This window comes from Macaca mulatta, chromosome 12 (assembly GCF_049350105.2).
Source record: "Macaca mulatta isolate MMU2019108-1 chromosome 12, T2T-MMU8v2.0, whole genome shotgun sequence".
In the NCBI taxonomy this organism is placed as follows: Eukaryota; Metazoa; Chordata; class Mammalia; order Primates; family Cercopithecidae; genus Macaca; species Macaca mulatta.
Window position 1 is genome coordinate 15,853,207 of NC_133417.1, and position 26,328 is coordinate 15,879,534.

At 42.7% G+C, this 26,328-nt stretch overlaps 1 protein-coding gene across 12 annotated transcripts in view; it reads left to right on the plus strand.

The window, feature by feature from the left end:
• CLASP1 (cytoplasmic linker associated protein 1) overlaps positions 1 to 26,328 on the plus strand; it is a 312,280-nt gene that overhangs the window by 38,748 nt on the left and 247,204 nt on the right. For all 12 annotated transcript variants that reach the window (XM_077956839.1, XM_077956840.1, XM_077956843.1 and 9 more), the window contains exon 2: positions 9,537 to 10,016. In XM_077956839.1, the coding sequence (XP_077812965.1) occupies positions 9,822 to 10,016 (195 nt within the window). In that variant the 5' untranslated portion in view covers positions 9,537 to 9,821. The remainder of the gene's footprint in view (positions 1 to 9,536; positions 10,017 to 26,328) is intronic.

The window sequence follows — 26,328 nt, forward strand, 5'->3', positions numbered from 1 at the left end:
AAGGCTCTGTCCATTTCCTTTTCCATTCCTGATTTTATTTGATGCATGCTAGAGCTGGTATTCTCCACAGTGCCACTCAGGAGTCAAGACCAGAGGCCAAAATTCCCAACTTGATGCCTCTTTTCATTACATCAAGATGTCCTTTTTTATTGTGTGTTCCTTCCTTTTTGTTGAAGTTGGTATTTTTAAACTTCTTCCTGTTGGCCTGCAGCAGAGTTGGCCTATTGTTCTGGTTCCTCCGATAATTTCTACTTTCCAGGGTACTATAAAGGAGCAAGACTAGGACAATTGTCTTGACCTTTTATTGTTTTGTCCCTGTGGACCAAGATGATATGACAGGAAAAGGTTGAGATGCTTGGAACCTAACTACTGTAGTGGGGGCATAGAACGTTGGTGTTGGGGAATGAAAGGGGTTTGGGTTTGGGAAGAATTGGACCATTTTTTTAGAAATATCCGAAATGTGTCCCTTTTCTCAGGTGACTGATACAGTGACATTTAATATGTTCAGTAGCCTTCATAGTAGATCTTGCTAAAAGAGAAAACTTTTCCTGATGAAGAATAAAGATGTTTTGCTATTGTCACCTCCTCTACTGTTTCTTCTGTATCATTTTAATGTCTCTCATGTTCTTTAGGAAAATGTATGAAAATTGAACTTTTTTTTGGACTCAGAAATAGTGTTACCTTCTGAATAATCTCTGATGTCAACACTGCTGTAAGATAATTCTCTGTAACACTACTCTTTTGAACATTGATGATAGAACCGACTGCAGGGATTGTAATTGGTAGTTCATGATCTCACTAAGGGCAGGCAAGGGCTGAGTCCTGTTTTTTTTTTTTTTTTTGTATCCTAGTGCCTCCCATTATGTCTTAAATAAAATAGACCTGATTTTTACTTAGCTCAGCCATAAGTGACCACTGGTTATGGTTAACGAGACCTAGGTTTCCTTATTCTACCTTTCCCTCATGGAGAGCTTGGGCAGGATATGGGTGGATGGAAGAGTTTTACTTCTTCCTCCAGCTCCATCAGCTCCTCTTCCTCCTCCTCCAACTTCTCTAACTTCACCTCTTTCTCCTCCTTTTTCTCCTTCTCCTCCAACTCCCTCAACTCCTCCTCCTCTTTTCCCTCTCCAACTTCTCTAATTCCTCCTCTTCCTCTTCCTTCCACTTTTCCTCCTCCTCCAGGTCCTTCTCCTCCTCTTTCAATTCTTCCAAATCCTCCTCCTCCAACTCTTCCAATTTCTCCTTCTCCAGTTACTCTTCCTCCTGTAACTCCTCCTCCTCATGCTCCACTTCCTCTTCCTCCTGTAACTCCTCCTTCGTCTCATGTTCCTCTTTCTCCTGTAACTCCTCCTCCAGCTCCTCTTCGACCTGCAACTCCTTCTCATCCTCTTCCTCCTGCAACTCCTCCAACTCCTCCTCCTCCAGTTCCTCCTCTTCCTCCTCCTGTAACTCTTCCTCCTCCTTATCCTCTTCCTCCTGTAACTCCTCCAACTCCTCCTCCTCCAGTTCCTCTTCCTCCTGTAACTCCTCCAACTCCTCATCCAGTTCCTCTTCCTCCTGTAACTCCTCCAACTCCTCCTCCTCCAGTTCCTCTTCCTCCTGTAACTCCTCCAACTCCTCATCCAGTTCCTCTTCCTCCTGTAACTCCTCCAACTTCTCCAGTTCCTCTTCCTCCTGTAACTCCTCCAACTCCTCATCCAGTTCCTCTTCCTCCTGTAACTCCTCCAACTTCTCCAGTTCCTCTTCCTCCTGTAACTCCTCCAACTCCTCATCCAGTTCCTCTTCCTCCTGTAACTCCTCCAACTCCTCATCCAGTTCCTCTTCCTCCTGTAACTCCTCCAACTCCTCATCCAGTTCCTCTTCCTCCTGTAACTCCTCCAACTCCTCATCCAGTTCCTCTTCCTCCTGTAACCCCTCCAACTCCTCATCCAGTTCCTCTTCCTCCTGTAACTCCTCCAACTTCTCCAGTTCCTCTTCCTCCTGTAACTCCTCCAACTCCTCATCCAGTTCCTCTTCCTCCTGTAACTCCTCCAACTCCTCATCCAGTTCCTCTTCCTCCTGTAACTCCTCCAACTCCTCATCCAGTTCCTCTTCCTCCTGTAACTCCTCCAACTCCTCATCCAGTTCCTCTTCCTCCTGTAACTCCTCCAACTCCTCATCCAGTTCCTCTTCCTCCTGTAACTCCTCCAACTCCTCATCCAGTTCCTCTTCCTCCTGTAACTCCTCCAACTTCTCCAGTTCCTCTTCCTCCTATAACTCCTCCAACTCCTCATCCAGTTCCTCTTCCTCCTGTAACTCCTCCAACTCCTCATCCAGTTCCTCTTCCTCCTGTAACTCCTCCAACTCCTCATCCAGTTCCTCTTCCTCCTGTAACTCCTCCAACTCCTCATCCAGTTCCTCTTCCTCCTGTAACTCCTCCAACTTCTCCAGTTCCTCTTCCTCCTGTAACTCCTCCAACTCCTCATCCAGTTCCTCTTCCTCCTGTAACTCCTCCAACTCCTCATCCAGTTCCTCTTCCTCCTGTAACTCCTCCAACTCCTCATCCAGTTCCTCTTCCTCCTGTAACTCCTCCAACTCCTCATCCAGTTCCTCTTCCTCCTGTAACTCCTCCAACTCCTCATCCAGTTCCTCTTCCTCCTGTAACTCCTCCAACTCCTCATCCAGTTCCTCTTCCTCCTGTAACTCCTCCAACTTCTCCAGTTCCTCTTCCTCCTGTAACTCCTCCAACTCCTCATCCAGTTCCTCTTCCTCCTGTAACTCCTCCAACTCCTCCTCCTCCAGTTCCTCTTCCTCCTGTAACTCCTCCAACTCCTCATCCAGTTCCTCTTCCTCCTGTAACTCCTCCAACTTCTCCAGTTCCTCTTCCTCCTGTAACTCCTCCAACTCCTCATCCAGTTCCTCTTCCTCCTGTAACTCCTCCAACTTCTCCAGTTCCTCTTCCTCCTGTAACTCCTCCAACTCCTCATCCAGTTCCTCTTCCTCCTGTAACTCCTCCAACTTCTCCAGTTCCTCTTCCTCCTGTAACTCCTCCGACTCCTCCTCCTCCAGTTCCTCTTCCTCCTGTAACTCCTCCAACTCCTCATCCAGTTCCTCTTCCTCCTGTAACTCCTCCAACTTCTCCAGTTCCTCTTCCTCCTGTAACTCCTCCAACTCCTCATCCAGTTCCTCTTCCTCCTGTAACTCCTCCAACTCCTCATCCAGTTCCTCTTCCTCCTGTAACTCCTCCAACTCCTCATCCAGTTCCTCTTCCTCCTGTAACTCCTCCAACTCCTCCTCCAGTTCCTCTTCCTCCTGTAACTCCTCCAACTCCTCATCCAGTTCCTCTTCCTCCTGTAACTCCTCCAACTCCTCCTCCTCCAGTTCCTCTTCCTCCTGTAACTCCTCCAACTCCTCATCCAGTTCCTCTTCCTCCTGTAACTCCTCCAACTTCTCCAGTTCCTCTTCCTCCTGTAACTCCTCCAACTCCTCATCCAGTTCCTCTTCCTCCTGTAACTCCTCCAACTTCTCCAGTTCCTCTTCCTCCTGTAACTCCTCCAACTCCTCATCCAGTTCCTCTTCCTCCTGTAACTCCTCCAACTCCTCATCCAGTTCCTCTTCCTCCTGTAACTCCTCCAACTCCTCATCCAGTTCCTCTTCCTCCTGTAACTCCTCCAACTCCTCATCCAGTTCCTCTTCCTCCTGTAACTCCTCCAACTCCTCATCCAGTTCCTCTTCCTCCTGTAACTCCTCCAACTCCTCATCTAGTTCCTCTTCCTCCTGTAACTCCTCCAACTCCTCCTCCTCCAGTTCCTCTTCCTCCTGTAACTCCTCCAACTCCTCATCCAGTTCCTCTTCCTCCTGTAACTCCTCCAACTTCTCCAGTTCCTCTTCCTCCTGTAACTCCTCCAACTCCTCATCCAGTTCCTCTTCCTCCTGTAACTCCTCCAACTTCTCCAGTTCCTCTTCCTCCTGTAACTCCTCCAACTCCTCATCCAGTTCCTCTTCCTCCTGTAACTCCTCCAACTTCTCCAGTTCCTCTTCCTCCTGTAACTCCTCCGACTCCTCCTCCTCCAGTTCCTCTTCCTCCTGTAACTCCTCCAACTCCTCATCCAGTTCCTCTTCCTCCTGTAACTCCTCCAACTTCTCCAGTTCCTCTTCCTCCTGTAACTCCTCCAACTCCTCATCCAGTTCCTCTTCCTCCTGTAACTCCTCCAACTCCTCATCCAGTTCCTCTTCCTCCTGTAACTCCTCCAACTCCTCATCCAGTTCCTCTTCCTCCTGTAACTCCTCCAACTCCTCATCCAGTTCCTCTTCCTCCTGTAACTCCTCCAACTTCTCCAGTTCCTCTTCCTCCTGTAACTCCTCCAACTCCTCATCCAGTTCCTCTTCCTCCTGTAACTCCTCCAACTCCTCATCCAGTTCCTCTTCCTCCTGTAACTCCTCCAACTCCTCATCCAGTTCCTCTTCCTCCTGTAACTCCTCCAACTCCTCATCCAGTTCCTCTTCCTCCTGTAACTCCTCCAACTCCTCATCCAGTTCCTCTTCCTCCTGTAACTCCTCCAACTCCTCATCCAGTTCCTCTTCCTCCTGTAACTCCTCCTCCTCCTCCAATTCCTCTTCCTCCCGTAACTCCTCCTCCTCCTCCTCTTCTCCAGTTCCTCTTCCTCCTGTAACTCCTTCTCTAGTTCCTGTTTCTCCTGTAACTCCTCCAACAACTCCTCCAGTTCTTCTTTCTCCTGTAACTCCTCCAACTCCTCCTCCTCCAGTTCCTTTTCCTCCTGTAACTCCTCCTCCTCCTCCCAGTTCTTCTTCCTCTCCTAAATCCTCCTCCTCCTCCAGCTCTTCTTCCTCCTGTAACTCCTCCTCCTCAAGCTCCTCTTCCTCCTGTAACTTCTCCTCCTCCTCCTCCAGCTCCTCTTCCTCCTGTAACTCCTCCTCCTTCTTCTCTTACTCCTCCAAGTCTTTCTTTTTTCCTCTTATTTTCTAAGTTTTCTGCATTTTAAAATACAATTATTTTTTGATTTCTCTTTTTATGATTTAATTGTAAATGTTTAGAAAACTCTTCCTAGAGTATACAGGGAGGAGAACACATATATTTATTTGTTTTGATAGTTAAAAATATTTCTGAAAGGATACATGGGAAACTGGTGACATTACTTGCTTATTATTAATTAATTAATTAATTAATTAAATTTATTTTTTTGAGACAGAGTCTTGCTCTCTCCCCCAGGCTGGAGTGCAGTGGCCGGATCTCGGCTCACTGCAACCTCCGCCTCCCAGGTTCACGCCGTTCTCCTGCCTCAGCCTCCCAAGTAGCTGGGACTATAGGCGCTCGCCACTACGCCCGGCTAATTTTTTGTATTCTTTAGTAGAGACGGGGTTTCACCGTGTTAGCCAGGATGGTCTCGATCTCCTGACCTCGTGATCCGCCCGCCTTGGCCTCCTAAAGTGCTGGGATTACAGGCGTGAGCCACCGCGCCCGGCCTTATTTATTTATTTTTTGAGATGCAGTCTCTCTCTGTTGCCAGGCTGGAGTGCAGTGGCGTGATCTCGGCTCACTGCAACCTCTGACTCCCTGCTTCAAGCGATTCTCCTGCCTCAGCCTCCCGAGTAGCTGGGACTATAGGTGCTCGCCACTACACCCTGCTAAGGTTTTGTATTCTTTAGCAGAGACGGGGTTTCACCGTGTTAGCCAGGATGGTCTCGATCTCCTGACCTCGTGATCTGCCCACCTCGGCCTCCTAAAGTGCTGGGATTACAGGCGTGAGCCACCGCACCTGGCCTTATTTATTTATTTTTTGAGTTGCCAGGCTGGAGGGCAGTGGCGTGATCTCAGCTCACTGCAACCTCTGACTCCTGCTTCAAGGATTCTCCTGCCTCAGCCTCCCGAGTAGCTGGGATTACAGGCACGTGCCACCATGCCCAGCTAATTTTTGTATTTTTAGGAGAGACGGGGTTTCACCATGTTGGCCAGGTTGGTTTCCATCTCCTGACCTCGTGATCCACCCGCCTCGACCTCCCAAAGTGCTGAGATTACAGGCGTGAGCCACTGTGCCCGGCCATTACTTGCTTTTAAGGAGAGACACTGGGTGGCTGGGAGGGTCAGGGGTGGAAGGCAGGTCTTGCACTTTTGTACCTTGTGAATTTGGAACTATGTGATTAATATTCCCTGAAAGTAGAGATGTAGAAAACACACAAAAGCATTAAAAAAGTTCAAAAACCTCAGTTTAGTAAGAATAAGTGTAAGAGATAATAGTTACCTTGTTGTAAATTAGGAAGAAAAAGAAGAGAGAATTCAATCTGCTGAAAGCCTAGGGGCTTCCAGTCTCTTTCATTGTTTGCATTTCGTTCATAGGAATTTGTGACCTATTTCTGAGTGTACTAAGCCTTTGTTGCATAATTACGTTCAAGAACCATAAGCTTATTTGTTAGAAATCTTATTCAATTCTAGTTGAAGGGGAGGTTTTCTTATGATATATATTTATAAATCATGGTAGGGAGACCTGAACAAATGGGATCTTTCCTAGTGTTTACTTAAGGAATGGAGACCTTGCTCTCTTGCCTGTTGCTTCCTAGCTAAACAGGAAATCTGACCTCCTCTTGAGTCAAAACAGAATTAGGCTAAGACTTCTAATAATGTTTTCAAGGTGGGGGAAGGAAACTCATTGTCCATGCAACCTTGGAAAATTGCTTACCTTTACTTTACCTCAATTTCTTAATCTATAAATAAGGATGTTAACACCTACTTTATAAAATTGAAGAATTAGAGATAGTATTGTATAAATCAGTATTACATAAGCACAGAACCTGACACCTCATGTAGCTCCTTAAATTTTATTATTATATTATTATTATTATTGGTTAGTATCTGTTCATTTTAGGCCCCTTGAAGGAGTAAACACTATGAAATTGTTTTTCATTGAGAATGAATGAAAATGAATGATAGTTGTTTAGGGGAAGAAGGAGTATATCAGTTATCTGTTACTGTGTAACCAACTGCTGTGAATATAGTGGCTTAAATAAAACAGCAATGAAGTGTTATTTCTCATAATTCTGTGGTTTGGCTTGGTGGCTTTTCTGCTTATTTCCTTACACTTACTGGCATCACTGCAGTCGGATGACGACTGGAATGGGTAGATGGTCCCAGATGGTCTCACTCACATGTCTGGCAGTTGCTGCTGGCTGTTGGTCAGAGCGTGTTGGTTCCCCACGTGGCCTCTCATGTCCGACAGGCTAGACCAGCTTCCTTACAGCATGGCCATCCCAGGGCAGCATTCTAAGAGGGCAAGTTCCATTGCTTGCATAGCAAGTCTCTGCTTGCTTTTGTAGTTGCTGATTTCACAGGGTTAAGCCCAGAGTCACTGCAGGAGGGAACCTGGACTCTACCTTGGTGAGGGAGGAGTAGCAAAGAATTTGTGGCCATTTTTAATATACCATCAGCCTGGTGCTTATTTGGTCTGCTGCTTGGACTAATATTAGGTCCGGAAGAAATCCTTTTGGTTTCTTAAGTTTTCCCGTGTCGTTGATACCTTCTTTCGTCCAACATAAGAGATGATAAAGGAACTGGAAGTATCATGTTTGTACTAAAAATTGGAATGAAGGATAATAGCTGCTTTTGAAGCTCTTTCCTGTGAAGGAGGGACTAGTTCCAGCATTTGGAAGTGACTGGAAAGCAGATCTCTCCTCAATATAAGGAAGGATTGCTCTGTGAGATACTAAGTCCTGTTGAATGCTGTCCCTCCCTCACTCTTCTGTGTTATTGGAAGCAGTAAAGTAGAAGATGGGTAGTTATGTGCTGGGGCTTTGAAGGAGGGTTTTCCTCACTGAGTGACTTGATGTATGTGATTCCATACCTCAGAAAGAATCTCAATGTTTTTATGTTGAGATGAGGGGTGGGGATGGGGTGGTATTAGAAAGGGAGAGAATTGCTGTGTTCAGACTGTGAGTTCTTCTACTGAGAATTTTAATTTTACTTTATTTAGAAAACAAAGATATATTTTCTGGAAACTTTGAAAGTTGGGACTTACTATTGGTGTGAAAAAAACTTCAATTTGGCACAGTATCAGGGAGGTACTAAATCTTGAAGATAGGTTTCCTATGGGTCTTCTTGGTTTAAAATGAAAGGAATTAAGTAATGGTTTTAGGATAAGTAAGAAATAAATGTGTACAATGCTCCAGCAGCTGTAGGTTAACAAGAGAGCTTATGCAATTTGTGTAGTTAAAACAGTTTTGGGTACTTTTCCCATATCATGTACTTTGCCCTACTCAAACATGATTTTGCGATCTCCTAATTTTAATATCAAAACACTAGGCCCAAATGGTGCTATTGTTAGCCGAGAATACTGTCAATAACTGATCAGAATATGAGCCTGTTGCCTTTCTCTTTTTTTATTGAGACAGAGTCTTGCTCTGTCACCCAGGGTGGAGTGCAGTTTCACTGTGTCGGCTTACTGCAACCTCCGTCTCCTGGGTTCAAGCAATACTCCTGCCTCAGCCTCCCGAGTAGCTGGGATTACAGGTGTCTACCACCACGCCCGGCTAGTTTTTATATTTTTAGTAGAGATGGGATTTCACCATGTTGACCAGGCTGGTCTTGAACTCCTGACCTGCCTCGGCCTCCCAAAGTGCTGGGATTACAGGTGTGAGCCACCGTGCCCAGCCTTTTTTTTTTTTGTGAGACGGAGTTGTGCTCTGTCACCCAGGCTAGAATATAATGGCGCGATCTTGGCTTACTGCAAGCTCCGCCTCCTGGGTTCAAGCAATTCTCCTGCCTCAGCCTCCTGAGTAGCTGGGACTACAGGCACTGCCACCATGCCCAGCTGATTTTTGTATTTTTAGTAGAGACGGGATTTCACCATGTTGGTCAGGCTGGTCTTGAACTCCTGACCTCAAATGATCTGCCTGCCCCGGCCTCCCAAAGTGTTGGGATTACAGGCGTGAGCCACTGCGCCCACCTCCTTTCTCTTTTTGTGTCTTTCTTTTCTTTGTTGTAGGGAGGAGGAGGTGGAGACTACCACTTACTCCATTGTAAAGTAGTGTGATGTAGGTGCTGCCCTTGACTTTGTTTAATGTGACCGAGCCAGCCACTTTGGTCAACAGTGTTTTCTGTGGAGCCTTCCTCATTTCCCATACTTGGTTTTTTTTTTTTTTAAGAAGACTGAGAGTAAGGCAGTAAGCTGCAGTACCTACAGTGATTCAGACACAGAGTGGTGTTAGATTTCTGGTGGGAAATAGAATTGAAGTTACAAATAAATACTCTAGCTAAAGCAGAAGATTGCTTTCCTGACTGGTGCATTTACAAGCTGGGAAACTGTGGAAAACATCGACCCGCCAACTGTGTGGCTCACTGGCTCTTCTTTGGGCTTCGATGTTCTTCCTGATAAAAATAATAATTATGTTATTCCGATATGGTTGCCAAGCCGTTCGTGCTTCTCACTCTGCTTGTGACTATAAATGCTTCTGCAGCATGAATTGCTTTGTCTTTGATTTAATGTTTCGTAACATTTCAGTGTTGTGTTATCTGTGCTAATTTGTCGTTCTCTTCTCTTACTTTTCAGAATGGACTGCTGAATTATGAAGTATTTCAGACCCAATAGTAGAACATCACTCTGCCACTCACTCCTTTATCTCCTACTAGTTATTTAAATTGGACTTTTAATATCCTACCAGCTGCTCTTCAGACACACATGGTGCATTGTTGCCATTCCCCAGATTGCATCTTTGAAACACAGGCTCTTAGTAACCTTCAGCGAACAAAGAGGCAACCTCCCCGATACGTCTGCTGGGAGGGAGTCATCCTGACTGCCCTCTAGCTTTTGCTGGATCTGGATTTGAATTCCACTATGGAGCCTCGCATGGAGTCCTGCCTGGCGCAGGTGTTGCAGAAGGATGTGGGGAAACGATTGCAGGTTGGCCAAGAATTGATAGACTATTTCTCAGACAAACAGAAGTCTGCTGACCTTGAGCATGACCAGACCATGTTAGATAAACTTGTGGATGGACTTGCTACCTCTTGGGTGAACTCTAGCAATTACAAGGTAAGCTGTGCTTTAGAAGGCACTTTTGGAGGTGGCTGGGCTGCATTGGTAGATCAAAATTGACCCTTATAAAAATGCCTTGTAAGCAGTCAGCATGCTTCCTTGGTTTCCAGTAAGATACTCAATCAGATTGTGGCCTTGGGTTGTTTCATTCTGGAGAAGGTAGAGTTTTCTTTGATACTCATTGAAGATCAAAAAATTCTTATCCTTTAGCACTTTGACAGAAGGTCAAGTGAACAGATAAGGGGAGGCTTATTTTTGCTGGAAAGTTGGCAAGCATTTGTAGCCTTGAAGTTAATGTGTATATTGTGTTTTGCAGCAAATAGGTCCTGAGACCTTGGTGAGTTGCCCTTTATAAATAACAAATGTCTTCACTGATTTTCTCTGGGGGATTGAATTGGTAATAGGGTGTGGAGCATTTTACCTTCAGGTCACTGTTGTGAAGCTGGCCCAGGTACCTGGACAGAAATAGGTTGTCAAGGACTTTTCTGTGACCTGTGTGTAATGGCCTAGAGGATATCCTTCAGGATATAAAGGTCAAGGCTGTTCATGTGACCTTGGCAGGGGCTGGGGGTGGGGGCCAGGTCCCATGGGTCAAATGAGTTGTGAAGGTTGACCATTTTACCTTTCAAAGACAGTTTTTGTGAATGAAAACTAGATTGAACTTGAAGTGCTGAAGAGGTGGTGTTCCTCTCTCTGCTTCCTCCCCTATCCCCATCCCCTTACTCTCTCTTTTCATTTCCCTAGAGGGTGGCCCCTTTGGGTCAAGATTGAGATGGAAGGAAGAGTGGAAAGCTTGCACGACTGCTAATAGGTGCTATAGACGTTGTTGAAGGGGCTTACAGAAATAGAATATTTTGTGCTGTTTTCATTGACTCAATCTTTTGAGATTGGTTTGGACTTAAAAAGTCACAGGACTCCTTTGCTGTGGTATGTACTCTGTTTTCTAAATACGTTACCTATGGCCCTAATACTTCACTTATCACTGGATATAACATTTATCCTACCTGTCTTCATATATTTATTTTCGAGACTGAGTCTTGCTCTGTCACCCAGGCTGGAGTGCAGTGGCTCTATCTCGGCTGACTGCAACCTCCACCTCCTGGGCTCAAGCAGTCCTCCCACTTCAGCCTCTCAAGTAGCTGGGACTACAGACATGCACCCCCATGCCCAGCTAATTTTTATATTTTTGTACAGACAAGGTTTTGCCATGTTGCCCAGGCTGATCTTGAACTCCTGGCCTCAAGTAAGCCACCCGCCTCCTCGTCCCAAAATGCTGGGATTATAGGCCTGTGCCACCGCGCCCAGCCTATCCTACCTGTCTTAAAACTCTGGCTAAAATTCTATTTCATTCATCTGTTTATTCACTTAGCTGAAATTATCGGTTGCTTCTTAACGTGTTTCACATTGGTGCTGGATGGTGGGAGTGTTAAAAGAGATGAGAGGTGATAGAGTCTAGTCACTACAATTTTGTTCTTTCTTAAAAGTTATTTGTAAAAATTGACAAATAATTTTACATACTCGTGGGATACCTAATGATGTTTTGATGAATATAATTTGTAGTGATCAGGTCAGGTTAATTAGTATATCCATCATCTCAAACATTTATCATTTCTTTGTGTTGGGAACGTTTAATATCCTCCTTCTAGCTAATTGAAACTATATTACTGTTAACTCTAGTCATCCTACAGTGGTATATAACACCAGAAGTTATTCCTCCTGTCTAGCTGTAATTTTGTATTCTTTAACAAATCTCTTCCTACTCCTCTCTTCCTCCTATCCTTCCCAGCCTCTGCTATCCTCTCTTCTGCTTTTAACGTATGCGATCAACTTTTATTTAGCTTCACATATGAGTGAGAACATGTGGTGTTTAGCTTTCTGTTCCTGGCTTATTTCACTTAACATAATGCCCTCTAGTTCCATCCATGTTGGCTGTGAAGGACAGGATTTTATTCTTTTTCATGGCTGAATAATACTCCATTGAATATATATACCGTATTTTCTTTATCCATTCTCTGTTGTTGGACATGTAGGTTCATTCTTTGCTGTTGTGAATAGTGCTGCAGTGAACATGGGGGAGCAGATATCTCTTCCATATTCTGATTTCTTTTCATTTGGATAAATTCCCACTAGTGGGATTGCTGGATCCTATGGTAGTTCTGTTCATAGTTTTTTAAGGAACTTCCATACTGTTTTCCATAGTGGCTGTTCTAGTTTACTTTCCCACCAACAGTGGGAAAATAACAAATGCTGCATCCTCATCGGCATTTATTATTTTTTGTCTTTTTGATAATAGCCAACCTAACAGGGGTGAGATGATACCTCAGTGTGGTTTTGATTTGCATTTCCCTCATGATTAGTGATGTCGAACATTTTTTCATGTATTTGTTGGTCATTGGTATGTCTTTCTTTGAGAAATGTCTGTTCAGATTATTTGTCGATTTTAAAAATTGGATATATGTATTTTTTTCTGTTGAGATATTTGAGTTCCTTGTTTATTCTAGATATTAACCCCCGTCTGGCTGGTCCAATGGTAATGAGTTATCAGAATTTAACATAGTGTCACTAAAGTTGGTATATGACTCCCCACTGCTAAATTTAACTGGCTTCAAAAAAAAAAAAATCTCCTGTCAGAGGAGTAATTTGCAAATATCTTCTCCCATTCTGTAGCTTGTCTTTTTACCTTGTTGTTTCTTGGTTGCCCTGAAGCTTTTTAGTTAATATAATCCCATTTGTTCATTTTTGGTTTTGTTTCTTGTGCTTTTGAGGTCTTACTTATAAAGTATTTTCCCAGACTAATGTCCTGAAACATTTCTTAAATGTTTTCATCTAGTAGTTTTATCGTTTTGAGTCTTACATTTAGGTCTTTGATCCATTTACACTTGATTTTGTATAGGGTGAGAGATGGGGATCTAGTTTATTCTTCTGCATCTAGATATCCAGTTTCCCCAGTATCATTTATTGAAGAGACTGGCCTTTCCCCAGTGAGTGTTCTTGGTACCTTTGTCAAAAGTCAGTTGGCCGTAGATACCTGGATTAATTTCTGTGTTCCCTGTTTTGTTCCATTGGCCTATGTGTCTGTTTTTATGACAGTACCAGGTTGTTTTGGTTATTACAGCTTTGTAGTTTACTTTGAGGTCTGTTAGTGTGATGCCTCTAGCTTTGTTCTTTTTGCTCAGGGTTGCTGTGGCTATTCAGGGTCTTTTGTGGTTCCATACAAATTTTGGGACTTTTTTTTCTATTTCTGTGAAGAATGTCATTGATATTTTGGTAGAATGGCATTCAATCTGTAGATTGCTATTGTCATTTTAACTATATTAATTCCTCCAATCCATGAGCATGTGATGTCTTTCTATTTGTTTGTATCCTCTTCAGTTTCTTTTATCAGTGTTTTAAAGTTTTCCTTGTAGAGGTCTTTCATCTCCTTGTAGAGGTCTTTCATCTCCTTGGTTAAATTTATTCCTAGGTATTTTATTTTTGGTAGCTGTCATAAATGGAGTTGCCTCCTCCTTCTTTTGTTTTTTGGAGACGGAGTCTTGCTTTTTTGCCCAGGCTGGAGTGCAGTGGCATAATCTCAGCTCACTGCAACCTCCGCCTCCTGGGTTCAAGTGATTGTCCTGCCTCAGCTTCCCGAGTATCTGGGACTGTAGGCGTGCACCACCATACCCGGCTAATTTTTGTATTTTTAGTAGAGACGGGGTTTCACCACATTGGGCAGGCTGGTTTCGAACTCGTGACCTCTGGTGATCCACTCGCCTTGGCCTCCCGAAGTGCTGGGATTATAGGCGTGAGCCACTGTGCCCTGCCGGAATTGCCTTCTTGATTTCTTTTTTAGCTAGTTTGTTGTTTGGTGTATAGAAATGCTGCTCATTTTTGTATATTTTGTATCCTGTAACTACTGATTTCGGTCATCAGTGGTAAGAGTTTTTTGGTAGAATCTTTAGGTTTTTCTGTATATGAGATTATGTCATCTGCAAATAGGGACAATTTTACCTACTCTTTCCAATTTGGATGCCTTTTATTTCTTCTCTTGCCTAATTGCTCTGGGAAGGACTTCCAGTACTATGTTGAATAAGAGGGTGAGAGTGGGCATATTTATACTGTTAGTTCTTAAAAGCCGAAAGCGGGCTGGGTGCGATGGCTCATGCCTGTAATCCCAGCATTTTGGGCGGCTGAGGCAGGCAGATCATGAGGTCAGGAGTTCGAGACTAGCCTGGCCAACATGGTGAAACCCCATCTCTACTAAAAATACAAAAATTAGCCGGGCATGGTGGCACACGCCTGTAATCCCAGCTTCTCGGGAGGCTGAGGCAGGAGAATTGCTTAAACCCGGAGGCAGAAGTTGCAGTGAGCCAAGATCATGCCACTGCACTCCAGCCTGGGTGACAGAGCAAGACTCCATCTCAAAAAAAAAAAAAAAAAAGCTGAAAGCTTTTCCTCATTCAGTCAGATGTTATCTGTTATCTATGGTTGTTACATTTTTAAGGTCTGTGAAATCACCTTGTCTGTGTTTTTGAGTCACAACTCCACCACTTTTTCTGTGTGCATATTAGGATGCTTCTAAGAGTAATTGGAAACTGACTCAAATGACCTAAAGTTCTCCAAGGAAATCTAGTGTCTCAAATAAATCCAGTAGTAGTTAAGGCAATGTCCAGGGAAGGAGAGTATCTTCTTGTGCCTTTCACTTGGGGGAAGGAAACCTTTCTCAGAAGCTCCCCAGCAGACTTTTCTTTCATCACATTTGCCAGAGTGGCTTTGCGTGCCCACCTCAGCACCACTGGAAAACGAGTGTCCGTGATTTCTTTTGAATGTCATGCTTAACCTACTGGTCTTAAGTGGGGGCCTCCCTTGAGTGAAGCATGTGACCATGTGAAAGAGGGCAGATACTTGAATACTGTCAGGCTCCTAATAGGAAAAGGAGGTTTGGGATGGAACTGGGTTAGCATGGATGTTAAATTATTAGGTTGGTGCGAAAGTAATTGTCTTCAAGGAGCTCGTAGTCTATGGAGAGGAAACTGATAAACAAGTTACAGAACAGTGTAATGTGTGCAGTAATGCAAATACACAGAGTTCTGTGGGAAGACAGAAGAAGAAAGTAGTAACACTGTCTAAAGGAAATGAGAAGTTTGAAGGTTGGTTGGTTTTTCCAGAATGACATTTGCAGGGTTACAGAGGAGTGAAAGATTCAGACTTGACTCTTGGTGAAGTAATTCCTAAGCAAAGACAGATTAGTGTGAAGGAAAGTCAGGAAGTTGGAGTTTACCACTAACTTGCTTGTAACCATGGACAACTCAGTTAACCTGTTCGTACGATGCAGATGTTACACTAGATAATCTCTTGGGAGCCCTCAAGCTCTAATATGTTATATGACTTAATAGAGGTGGTCTTTGCACTCAAGGGCCATGTCTTATGGTTTATAAGTTCTCTAAGTGTAGTGGCAGCATCTGCATGTTCACATCTGGAGCCCAGAGTATGGAACATTGTGGGTGCTCAACAAGTACTGGTTCCATGAGTGATCTCAGGAACATAGACTCCTCAGCCAGGTGTTGCTGGTGGCTTTACCGAAACCTGGAAACTACCTTTTAGTTCCTACTTCCCTTTTTTTCTTAATTATAAATCAAGATTTTAAAAATTGAATTCCTGGGGTACAGTTTCAGCTTTATTTGTCATTTCTTTAATAGATGATTCCTTTAATATTTTAGATTAAAGGGATTAGCTTTATATTTAACAAAACTTTGAAGCTTGGCTTCTTGGATTTTTTTTTTTTTTTGACAGAGTCTCACTCTGCCACCCAGGCCGGAGTGTAGTGGCACGATCTTGGCTCAATGTAACTTTTGCTTCCTGGTTCAAATGATTCTTGTGCCTCAGCCTCCTGAGTAGCTGGGATTACAGGCGTGTGCCACCATGTCTGGCTAATTTTTTTCTGTAGTTTTAGTAGAGACGGGGTTTTGCCATGTTGGCCAGGCTGGTCTCGAACTCCTGACTTCCAGTGATTTGGCTGCCTCGGCCTCTCAGAGTGCTGGGATTACAGGCATGAGCCACTACACCTGACCTTGTAACCTTGGCTTCTTGAACTTTTTTTTTTTTTAGACAGAGTCTTGCTCTGTCGCCCAGGCTGGAGTGCAGTGATGCAATCTAGGCTCACTGCAACCTCCGCCTCTTGGGTTCAAGTGATTCTTCTGCCTCAGCCTCCCGAGTAGCTGGGACTACAGGCATGCGTCACCACACCAGGCTAATTTTTGTATTTTTAGTAGAGACAGGGTTTTACCATATTGGCCAGGCTGGTCTTGAACTCCTGACTGCGTGATCCATCTGCCTCGGCTTCCCAAAGTGCTAGGATTACAGGTGTGAACCGCCATGCCCGGCCTTTTATTTATTTATTTATTTATTTTTTTAATTAAGGGCTTTCTTTTAAAAAGAGAATGGAAAGGTAATTTTGGCTTGCCCAACAATAGTACTTGTGTGTTGTTATTTCTTTTCTTAACAGGGAAGGTAGATGAATGTCAGCTCAATTGCTTATTAAAAAAAATATGGCCAGGCGTAGTGAATCACGCCTGTAATCCCAGCACTTTGGGAGGCCCAGGCGGGCGGATCACAAGGTCAGGAGTTCAAGACCACCCTGGCCAACATGGTGAAACCCCGTATCTACTAAAAATACAAAAATTAGCCGGGCGTGGTGACACATGCTTGTAGTGCCAGCTACTCAGAGGCTGAGGCAGGAGAATTGCTTGAACCTGGGAGGCAGAGTTTGCAGTGAGCTGAGGTCGTGCCACTGCACTCTAGCCTGAGCAACAGAGCGAGACTCCATCTCAAAAAAAAAAAAAAAAAAAAAAAAAAAGTGGCTGGAGCTTCAGTATCTTTGCATTTAACTGTTCCTTAACAGATAAATGTGTATGTGGTATTAATGGCAATTTAATGGCTACCATTTATTCCTTACTTAGTTTGAGGTATGTTAATCTGTCTTACCTCATGTAGTCTTTATAACAACCCTGCAGGGTAAATAGATAGTGGTGTCCTAATTTTATACAGGAAGTAACTGAGGCCCAGAAATAATGAGGCAATTTTAACTAGTGATTATGGAACTAGATTTAAATATAGGTCCCTGATTTTCTGGCTAGTGCTGCTTTCATAAGAACAGGGTTTAGTGAACTTTTCCTTAAAACCCAGATAGTACATATTGTAGGCTTCGTGAGACCATATGCTCTTTGAAATATTCAACTAATATGAGTCACTGTATTGCAAAAGCAGTGACAGGTAATAGGTAAATGAACGGGCTTGGCTGTGTCCAGTAAAACTTGATCTGCAGAAACAGGCTGAGGGCCACTTTGGCCCTTGGATCATGGTTTGCCTATCCCTTCACTAGAACATTGAGTACCAACTGTGTGCCACTTAGGTAAACACTTTTTCCTTCAGTGGTGAGAACCATTAGTGATTCATCTGGGAGATGGGTAGGAAGGCTTATCATTTGCATATAATTTGGGAATAGGGGAGAGCATTCGTTTGGATTAAATAGATCACGTTTGGTTTTAGACTACCTTATGTGATACTTCAGAAAAACTTGCCTCTCTCACTCAGACTCGTATTAGGATCAGTTTGAATTCTGTTAGCTTACTGCTAATCATCTACAGGGAGCTGGCTTGGACTTTCTTTGGTGGTAGAAGCCATCTGTGGGTTGAGTAATTGGTTATTTAAATAAGCATACATTCAGAACAGCACTGTGCTACACCATGGGGGTGCTGTTCAACATGGAAGAATTTGTGAAGGTTCCATGTTGTCATAGTGACCATGGGAATCCTGGCAGGAGACATTAAATAATAAAAATAACCCCAAATTTGGAATATGGCTGTCCTCATTGATCTGTTCTCCTCTTCCTGTCTGCCTTGATTAAAACTTTCTGAAAGGGAAAAATGGTGGGGATAGGTTCTTGCACTCATTTCCAGCTGCTTCTGTTCTTCCTTCTTCCCTCTTCAGGTGAGAAGAGATGAAATGTTAAGAATGACCTGTCCTGGAGAGACTGCCTGGGCTATATAACCGGAGGGAATTGGGGGGGACTTATGCTACGCAGTTTTCTTGGGTCATCTTGACAGCTTTGATTCTGCGCAGCAGTGCAGTAACATGCAGCCTCACATCCACACCACACCACACCAGTGCAAGTACCTGCACCTTTACTGGGCTCATTGGAAACAACGCTTCCTAGCAGGGGCTTGGTGCTTTTTGTGAATACAGCCCCACAGGCCTTTCTCCGCAGTTTCAAAATTCAAAACACTCTGAAAGCCTGCTGTTTTTCATTACTAATTTGCCATTTGACCTGAAGTGAACTGACATGAGACTATTTATGGTCTGTATTTACCTGGCTAGGCTGTGTTTCACTACAAAATATTAATGTGCTTGATTGTGGGTTGCTGCCCTGGATTCTGTTCAAGGGGCTATATTATACCCCCCGACACACATACACACACACACACACACACACACACACACACAATCACAATCTCTCTCTCTCTCTGTGCACTATTTTACCTTCCTAAAAATTTGAAAAATTCTGTATTCCAGAATGTATCTGGCCTCTAGAGTTTTGGATAAGCAATTGTGGACCTGTATTTAATACTGTAGAATAATAATGATAGTCTATGGCTGTGGTGCATTTACTGTGAGCCAGAAATTGTGCTAAATATGTGTTCATTTTTTAAATTATAATTACCATATGAGACAGACATTGTTTTTCCCATTTTACACCTGAGAAGACTGATGCTGAAAAAATTAGCTAACTTGTTCCAGGTGATAAAGCTAGTAATTAAGATTTCTGAGACTTGAACTCAAGTCCTTATGCAGCGATCAGAGTTAATTAAACACGTATGATGTGCCAGTTGCTATACTTATGCAGTAGGGAAACACTGGGTGCGGTCCCGGCCTAGTGCCTAGGCTGTCTAGGTCTGTCCAATCTGTGTGGGCTTCATCTCCATGCACATTTGGCTCAAGGCCATTCTGTGCTGCCTTATGTTTGAAATTTGTGGATTCCCTGTTAACCCAGAGTTTCCTTTGTCTCTGCCCTGTGGTCTGATTGGAGGGACACGTAGGGCATATGAGAGGACGGTGCACAGTGTAGGATAGGAAATAATTCAGTGCTAAATTGCATCCTAGGAATTTGTATAAATTCTGTCATGTGGAGAAAGAAAAAATGTTAGGGTATGCTTAGTTAGAGAGGCCTTGACAGAGAAGTGGGATTAAATGGGGTTATAAAGAACCAAAAGGTGTAAGCTGCAGAGGGTTCTGAAAAAGTCTTTCTTCCTTTCCTGTTTCTCCCTTTCTGGGTAGCATTTTCTTGGTAGACTGTAGAAGATTTAGTCTCTCCTAAGCTGCTTTACAGAGCACATGATACCCCTGGATCAAGTGTGTTTATGGGCAGGAGGACACTGTGTTGACAGATAAGGGAGGTTCCTCTCATTTCCTTTGCCTATCTCCAAAACCTTGGCTTTCATTGAGGGTTTTATTTTCCCCCTTGTGTCCTTGAGAGGAGAGCCAGAAAAGATTATTGGATTCATATTAAGTGACTTCTGTTTCCTTTTCTGGCAGTCCCCTCGCTGCTGCCACCAAGTGACACATCCTTTCAGAGACTGTCCATTCTTTCCAGGTTTTCCTTGCAGTGTTTGTCCTGTTGGCTGTAGGAGGTGAATTTCTATGGTGTAATCTAAAAAGACAGGTGCCTCTGTCATAAGTAGAAAAGCTACAGTTAGCAGCACTAAGCAAAAGCAAAAAACCTTAGGAAAGGTTATTTCAAGAAAATTTATGTGGATTGTTGGTAAAAATGGTGTCCTTGATGTATGTAATTAGTGGCATTTCTTCCTAAATGTGTTTACCTATATGCAAGGGCAACAAAGTGTACTGGAAATATTTTAGATTTGAGTGTGAATTGTCTGGATTCCTGTTCTGGCTCTGCCACTCATATCTTTGAGCAGGTAGCTTTCTCTCTAGAATGTATTTCCTCACCTGTAAAATGAGTCTGATGATATTTACTACATAGAGGATTCAGTAAGCCCATGTATATAAGGTGCCAGTGTAGTCTTTTAATATGTGGCATGTGGTCAGTAAAAGGAAGTTGACGAAAATGTATGTTATTGGGCCAAATAATCATAAAATCTGAGGAAAGTTAACTTTTATGTGGGACTGAGGTTACATGTTTTCTTGTGGCCTTGTCAGTTAGCCTTTGCCCTGGAACAGAGGCCTTGGGTCTCTTGTAATAAGATATGAATCCATCAGTTGTGCAGTGTTGATAATAAACTCCCTGAGTAGAGCAGCAGCTGGCTGGGAAGTCTGTGAAAGGTGAGTTGAAAACCGACTGGTGTAAACCAACCCATTGACTGAGGCCCCCTGTTTTAGGAAGATTTCACTTGTTTGTAAAATTTTTAACACTTATACTTTCCCTTGTTTCTGAAAACTAAAAATTTAAATAAGGATACATGCAACAGAAGAAGTAATAAAAATTGAATGTCAAGACAGAAAGAAAAACAGCTGGAGTGAGAACATGAAGTCAACAATGAGGCTAATGATTAACAGCTAATGTTTACTAGTAGCTAACACTTATTAAGCACCATTATGTGCTAGACACTGTTAAGCGTTTTGCATGCATTGCCTTGTAATTATGACATAGATGCTGTATGATAAGCCCTGTGATTATTCCCATTCTTTAACTGGGGACACTGAAGAAACTTCCCCGAGGTTACATGACTAGAAGGTGTCAGAGGCAGGATTTTAGTCTGAATAAAGTGTCAGAGGCAGGACTTTAGAACCCACCACTGAAGCAATATGCAGTATTTTCTTTATAATTTTGTAGCAGAGGTAATAGTAGCATTTATTGGAGCATAAAAGAAGGGTGTGGATGCACCCCATAGATCATTTCTTAAAGGGAGCGAGTTTTGAATGAGAGAGAAGCAACTTATTTTCGACTTTAATAAAAGATATTTAAGAGGAATATATTTAAAATAGTTCTTTGGTTCTATTAGAATCATGACCATACATACTTTTTAAACTTTTTATTGCAGAAAATATTCAGACATGTGGGAAAACATCAGAAAACAGTTAAAAGAATTTTCATGTATGTTTCACCTGGACCCCAGTGTTAACTCTTTATCACATTTGTCTTATTTTCTCTATTATTATGCTTATTGTAATCATTTGAGAGTAATAGACACAGTGCTCCATTGCAATACACACATGCTGTGTTCTAAGAACAGTGGTTCTTAGAAATGAGGTCATTCATTTATATAATGTTAGTACAGCTATGTAAATCAGGATTAAGATTGATTGACTACTAATACCTTTGATGAGACATACTCACATTTCACCTGTTGTCATGCTAATGTCCTTTATAGCAACAAGAAAAAAATTTTTTAATCCTGTTTCATGATCTAGTCCTGGAGCGCAATGGTGTGATCTCGGCTCCCTGCAACCTCCCTGTCCCTGGATCAAGTGATTCTCCTGCCTCAGCCTCCCAAGTAGCTGGTATTATAGGTATGCACCACTTTGCCCAGCTAATTTTGAATTTTAGTAGAGGCAGAGTTTTACCATGTTGGTCAGGCTGGTCTCGAACTCCTGACCTCAGGTGATCCACCCGCCTCGGCCTCCCTAAGTGCTGGGATTACAGGCGTGAGCCACCGCGGCCGGCCATAGTTTCCTTTACTCTGGAACAGTTCATTGTCAGTCTTTCCTTATTTTTATTGACTTAATAATTTTGAAGAATTAGGTCACCTTACTGTGTGTAGTTCTTCAATTTGATGTTGTTTGATGCTTCTTCCTGGTTAGATGACGTTTATACAGTTTTGGCAGGAATTCTGTAGATATGACATACCCTTCTCAGTGCTTCACATCAGGAGGGACACGGTATCTCTTCCTCCTACGTGGTTAAAGAGGTGTTTGCCAGGTTTCAAAAAGTTACTTTTTCCCCATCTTTCTAATTAATAGGTATCTTGTGGGGAGATACTTCAAGACTGTATAAATATCCTATTACTCATCAAACTTTCACCTGTAGCTTCAGGATCCGTTGATGATTTTTACCTAAAACAGTTATTAATTACTATGCTGGTTGCCAAACGGTGATTTTCTAGTTCAACATTCCTTCTTCGTTTATTAGTTGGATTCATATGTTTTTGAAATGCATATCCTATGTTGGCTTCATATATTTTTGAAATGTATAGAAAGAGTGAAGTGTATATTTTTTGGTAGTTATCACAAAAAGGAACTACTGTGAAGGAGAAAAAAGTGTTTAAAATTAATGTTACATAGGTACATTCATATTCATGCATTATTTAAGGCAACCTAATAATTTAGTGAACATGTAATAATGCGATGAAGTTTGGTTTGAGCCTGAAGTTAAAATGGAGCGATGGCTAGCTAAAAGTTTTCATAAATATTATTAAGGGAATATAAAAAGACATGTAATAGCAAAATATCTTCCTGGAGTTAGCAGGATATTAAAGGATGCTTTGTAAGAGGAGAAGAATAGCAAAACATGCACATGGATGACACGGTCTGAGTGTAAGTGAGATCCAGGTTATTCAGCTGTAGACAGAACTCACCAGCTTGAACTGTGGGCTAAGGGAATTGTCAGACAGCACTGGAGTAAAAAGAAAACCAAGCTGGCAGGCCCTACCCAGTTACCTGTTTAACAGGTTAGGCAGAGGGAGAGTCTGTGACAAGGATCATGGTAAGAAATCCAGAAAAATCAGGTGAAAATGGCTCCAAGTAGAGAATGGGAGGTCAACCTGGAAGAATTATTTCAGCTACAGCTGCATTTTACGTGGGATTTTGGGAAGGAGCAAAGAGGGAGCTGTTAAAAGGTAGCTGTCCATTGTGGAGCAAATAGATATGGTTATACATGGGGAGGAAGTTCTTTGATGATTGGTAGGAATCTCTCGGTGTTTAACCATCCTTAAAAGCTTTGTGCATGAGATGGTCTTTAGGATTCTTTTGGATGAGGGACAAGAGATAGCTCAGCCGGCTCCATGAAGGAAGCTGTTCAGTGTCCTTCGTAGAGATAATATTCTGAGATACAAGTGGCCTGGCTGTGCACCAGTGAGGCTGAGCACATTTCCTAGGTGGGGGAGCCCTGAGGGCAATTGAGAGACTTCCCTGCAGCACTGTAGTGTAGGACCTTAGTACTGATTTGCAGGGCAGTGGAAGCCATTGAAAGACCTCAGGGAGAGGTGTCTGGGTCTCACCCAGACACCGCAGCAGTGGGTGCTAAAGATTGTCTGATGAAGGCTTTGTGGACTAGGACTAAGAGGAAGTGAAGGAGAAGCTAATTTGGGTAATGGCGTTAGGGAGGACGACGACCTGGTGGTTTTTGGTATTAGTGTGCATATGTGAAGGACTGGGATGAATTTGATAATTGTTTGAGATTTCAGGCTTCATGATACAATTTATTGGCTGTGGATAGCCTTGTGAAAAAAGATGTCCAAGTTCTTTTTCTGCATAGTGCATCTGATTTCTTTTTGATTTAGAGAAGTAATTTTTAAAAATCAAATAATTTTTGAAGAACATTTAGAAAAATAGCCATGGAGATATTTTTGTCTTTGACTTCTTACTTTGGCTGAGAATCCTAAGCTTATGTTCTTTGTGATTTATACATATATCTTGGGAACAACCTTTTTCAAACACATTTCTGGAGGCTGCTTAGAGGATTTTTGCAAATGATAATAAATTTTTTTTTGTTTTTATTACAGTAAAAGTAATGTGTACTTATTGTATAAACAGGAACATATTTTTTAAAAGTTGTAATGAAAAAATTAAAATCACTCAGTCTTTTGCCCTGAGATAAGTATCTTATTGTTTATATCCGTAGAAAAAAGATGGAAAGAATATTTATGTAAGACCGATCATGCTCTCTTGTCAGCTGTTTGAGTTAAACGTGTGTCATGATCATCTTAGCAATAAGTAAGTTATATCACTTATAAGATGATTTAAAATATTTTTAATGTAACACTCTCTTCTATACATGTGTAGCTTTCATTTCCTTTTCTGTACATGGTTGCTATCATCCAAGTGGTTTCTCATCTTTTGGCCAGAGCATCACTGCACTGACATCCCTGTACATACGTGTTTCTGCCCTCTTGTGTACCTCTGCGCTGGAAGTTCTGAAAAGCTGAACTGCTGGTTCAGAGTCTGGCAGATTGCCCGCCCGTCAGTGTTGCAGGAGTGCCTCCATATTAATCCTGGGTGTTACCATTTCTCTTGATATTTTTCCTTTGGAATGGGCCAAAGATATCTGTTTGTTGCTAGGTGCAGCAATGGAGACTATTTCTTCTGCTTCTAATCTTTCAGATAAGAGCACATTTTAAGAGGAAATGAGGTAAATAAAATGGTTTTATTTTTGTTGATCTCATTTCCCCCTTAACTGATTGATGAAAATTGTCTGTCTGAGGTGTATTACACATTTGCAGAGCAGGAGATGCCTATATGCAGAGGAGGAAGACCTGATACCTCAACGATGTGCACATTGAAATGGATCTATTTGGGTCTATTTGTTGTTATTTAATCCAGTTATCTTTTTTTTTTTCCTCCACAAAATGAGGATAGTATTGATTTATCTCCCAATGGAGTTGTGAGAAAAAAACATCAAAATTCATTTCTTTGGAATATTCCACTCTTTTTTCCAAGTGCTTTCACACCTACTATAACCTAATAAATATCAGCTCATCTTAACTGGGCTAAATTGGAAGATGGTAAATAATACTGTCAAATACGTAGTGGTATTTTTTGTTGTTGTTGTTGAGACAGAGTTTCACTCTTGTCACCCAGGCTGGAGTGCAATGGCGTGACCTCGGCTCACTGCAACCTCTGCCTCCTAGGTTCAAGCGATTCTCCTGCCTCAGCCCCCTGAGTAGCTGGGACTACAGGCGTGCACCACCACACCCGGCTAATTTTTGTATTTTTAGTAGAGACAGGGTTTTACCATGTTGGCTAGGCTCGTCTCAAACTCTTGACCTTAGGTGATCCGCCTGCCTTGGCCTCCCAAAGTGCTGGGATAATAGGCGTGAGCCACCACACCAGGCCCATAGTGATATGTTTTTGTTGGGTAGTGAGGGGTAAGTATGTGATTTTATTTGATTCTCCATATGATTCTAGCCTAACTAAAGAATGTTTTTCAAAAAACACCTTTGTAGAGAAAACGATGGTCAGTAATCTTTCTGATCATAGGAGGCAAGTCAGATGGATGGGCATGTCACTGGCCAGCGTGGTGGTTGAGATCGCTCTGGAGACAGCACTGCAAACTAGGTGGCGAGAACCCTGTTTCTGTCTGCCCCGTGGCTGCATTCTTGGATATAGGCCTCTCTTCAGTGTTGTGTTCATGCTGTTTATGACTCCAGCTCACATCTTGCAGCTCCACTATCAGAAGACTGAGTTTCTCTTTTCCCAGCTTGGAGTGAAACCACCACAAATCCCCAAACAATCCCTGTAAACCCTCAGCCCATACATTGTAGCCGGGGAGACACGGCTGTGCACGAAAATGGTCGCTCCCACTCATGTAAAGGGACAGGGCAAGGAGTACCAGGTCTCCTAAAAGAAGCGGGGCTCGGCTGGGGGCAAATGGCCCATGTGTGACCCCCGGGGGAATCATGAACTTCATACTTTAGATTGCTTGGGGAAGGCCTGGGGTCTAGTGGAAGCCTCAGGCATTGGGATCAGAGGTCAGGGTTTGAATCGCAGCTCTCTACTTACTGTTTGTGTGGATTTAGACATGCCATTGAGCCTTCATTTATTGTCCATAAGAGGAGACTACTGCATACTTCGTGGAGACCCGAGGCATGCCCAGGCACTGCACAGTGCTTGACATAATACGTCTCTGTGTTTGTACTTTATTTCCTTTATTTTCTCTTCTGATGATCCTTCATTATTTGGGCTTTCAGCTGTGAAGCAAGAACTTTTCCAACTTTCCAACCTGTTTAAACTGAAGATTTATCCTTAGTGATTATACTAAATTTTGTAATTCTACTTGCAAAATACTAGTGTTTTTATGGCATGATGCCATTTTTTCTATATAAATGTGAAGTTTGAATTCTTTAGGTATTGGTATGTATAAGGGATTATATTCTGCTTTAAGACATCATACATAACACTTACCACATAAATTTAAAACCATGTTGTTGTTTTAAACTTGTTTAAAACCATCACAGGTATTGTGTTGTGGGGAATGGGAGTTAAACTAGTGAAGTTCAGCTTCTTTTTTTTTTTTTATTTTTTGAGACTGAGTCTCACTCCGTTGTCCAGGCTGGAGTACAGGGGCGCGATCTCGGCTTGCTGCAGTCTCTGCCTCCCG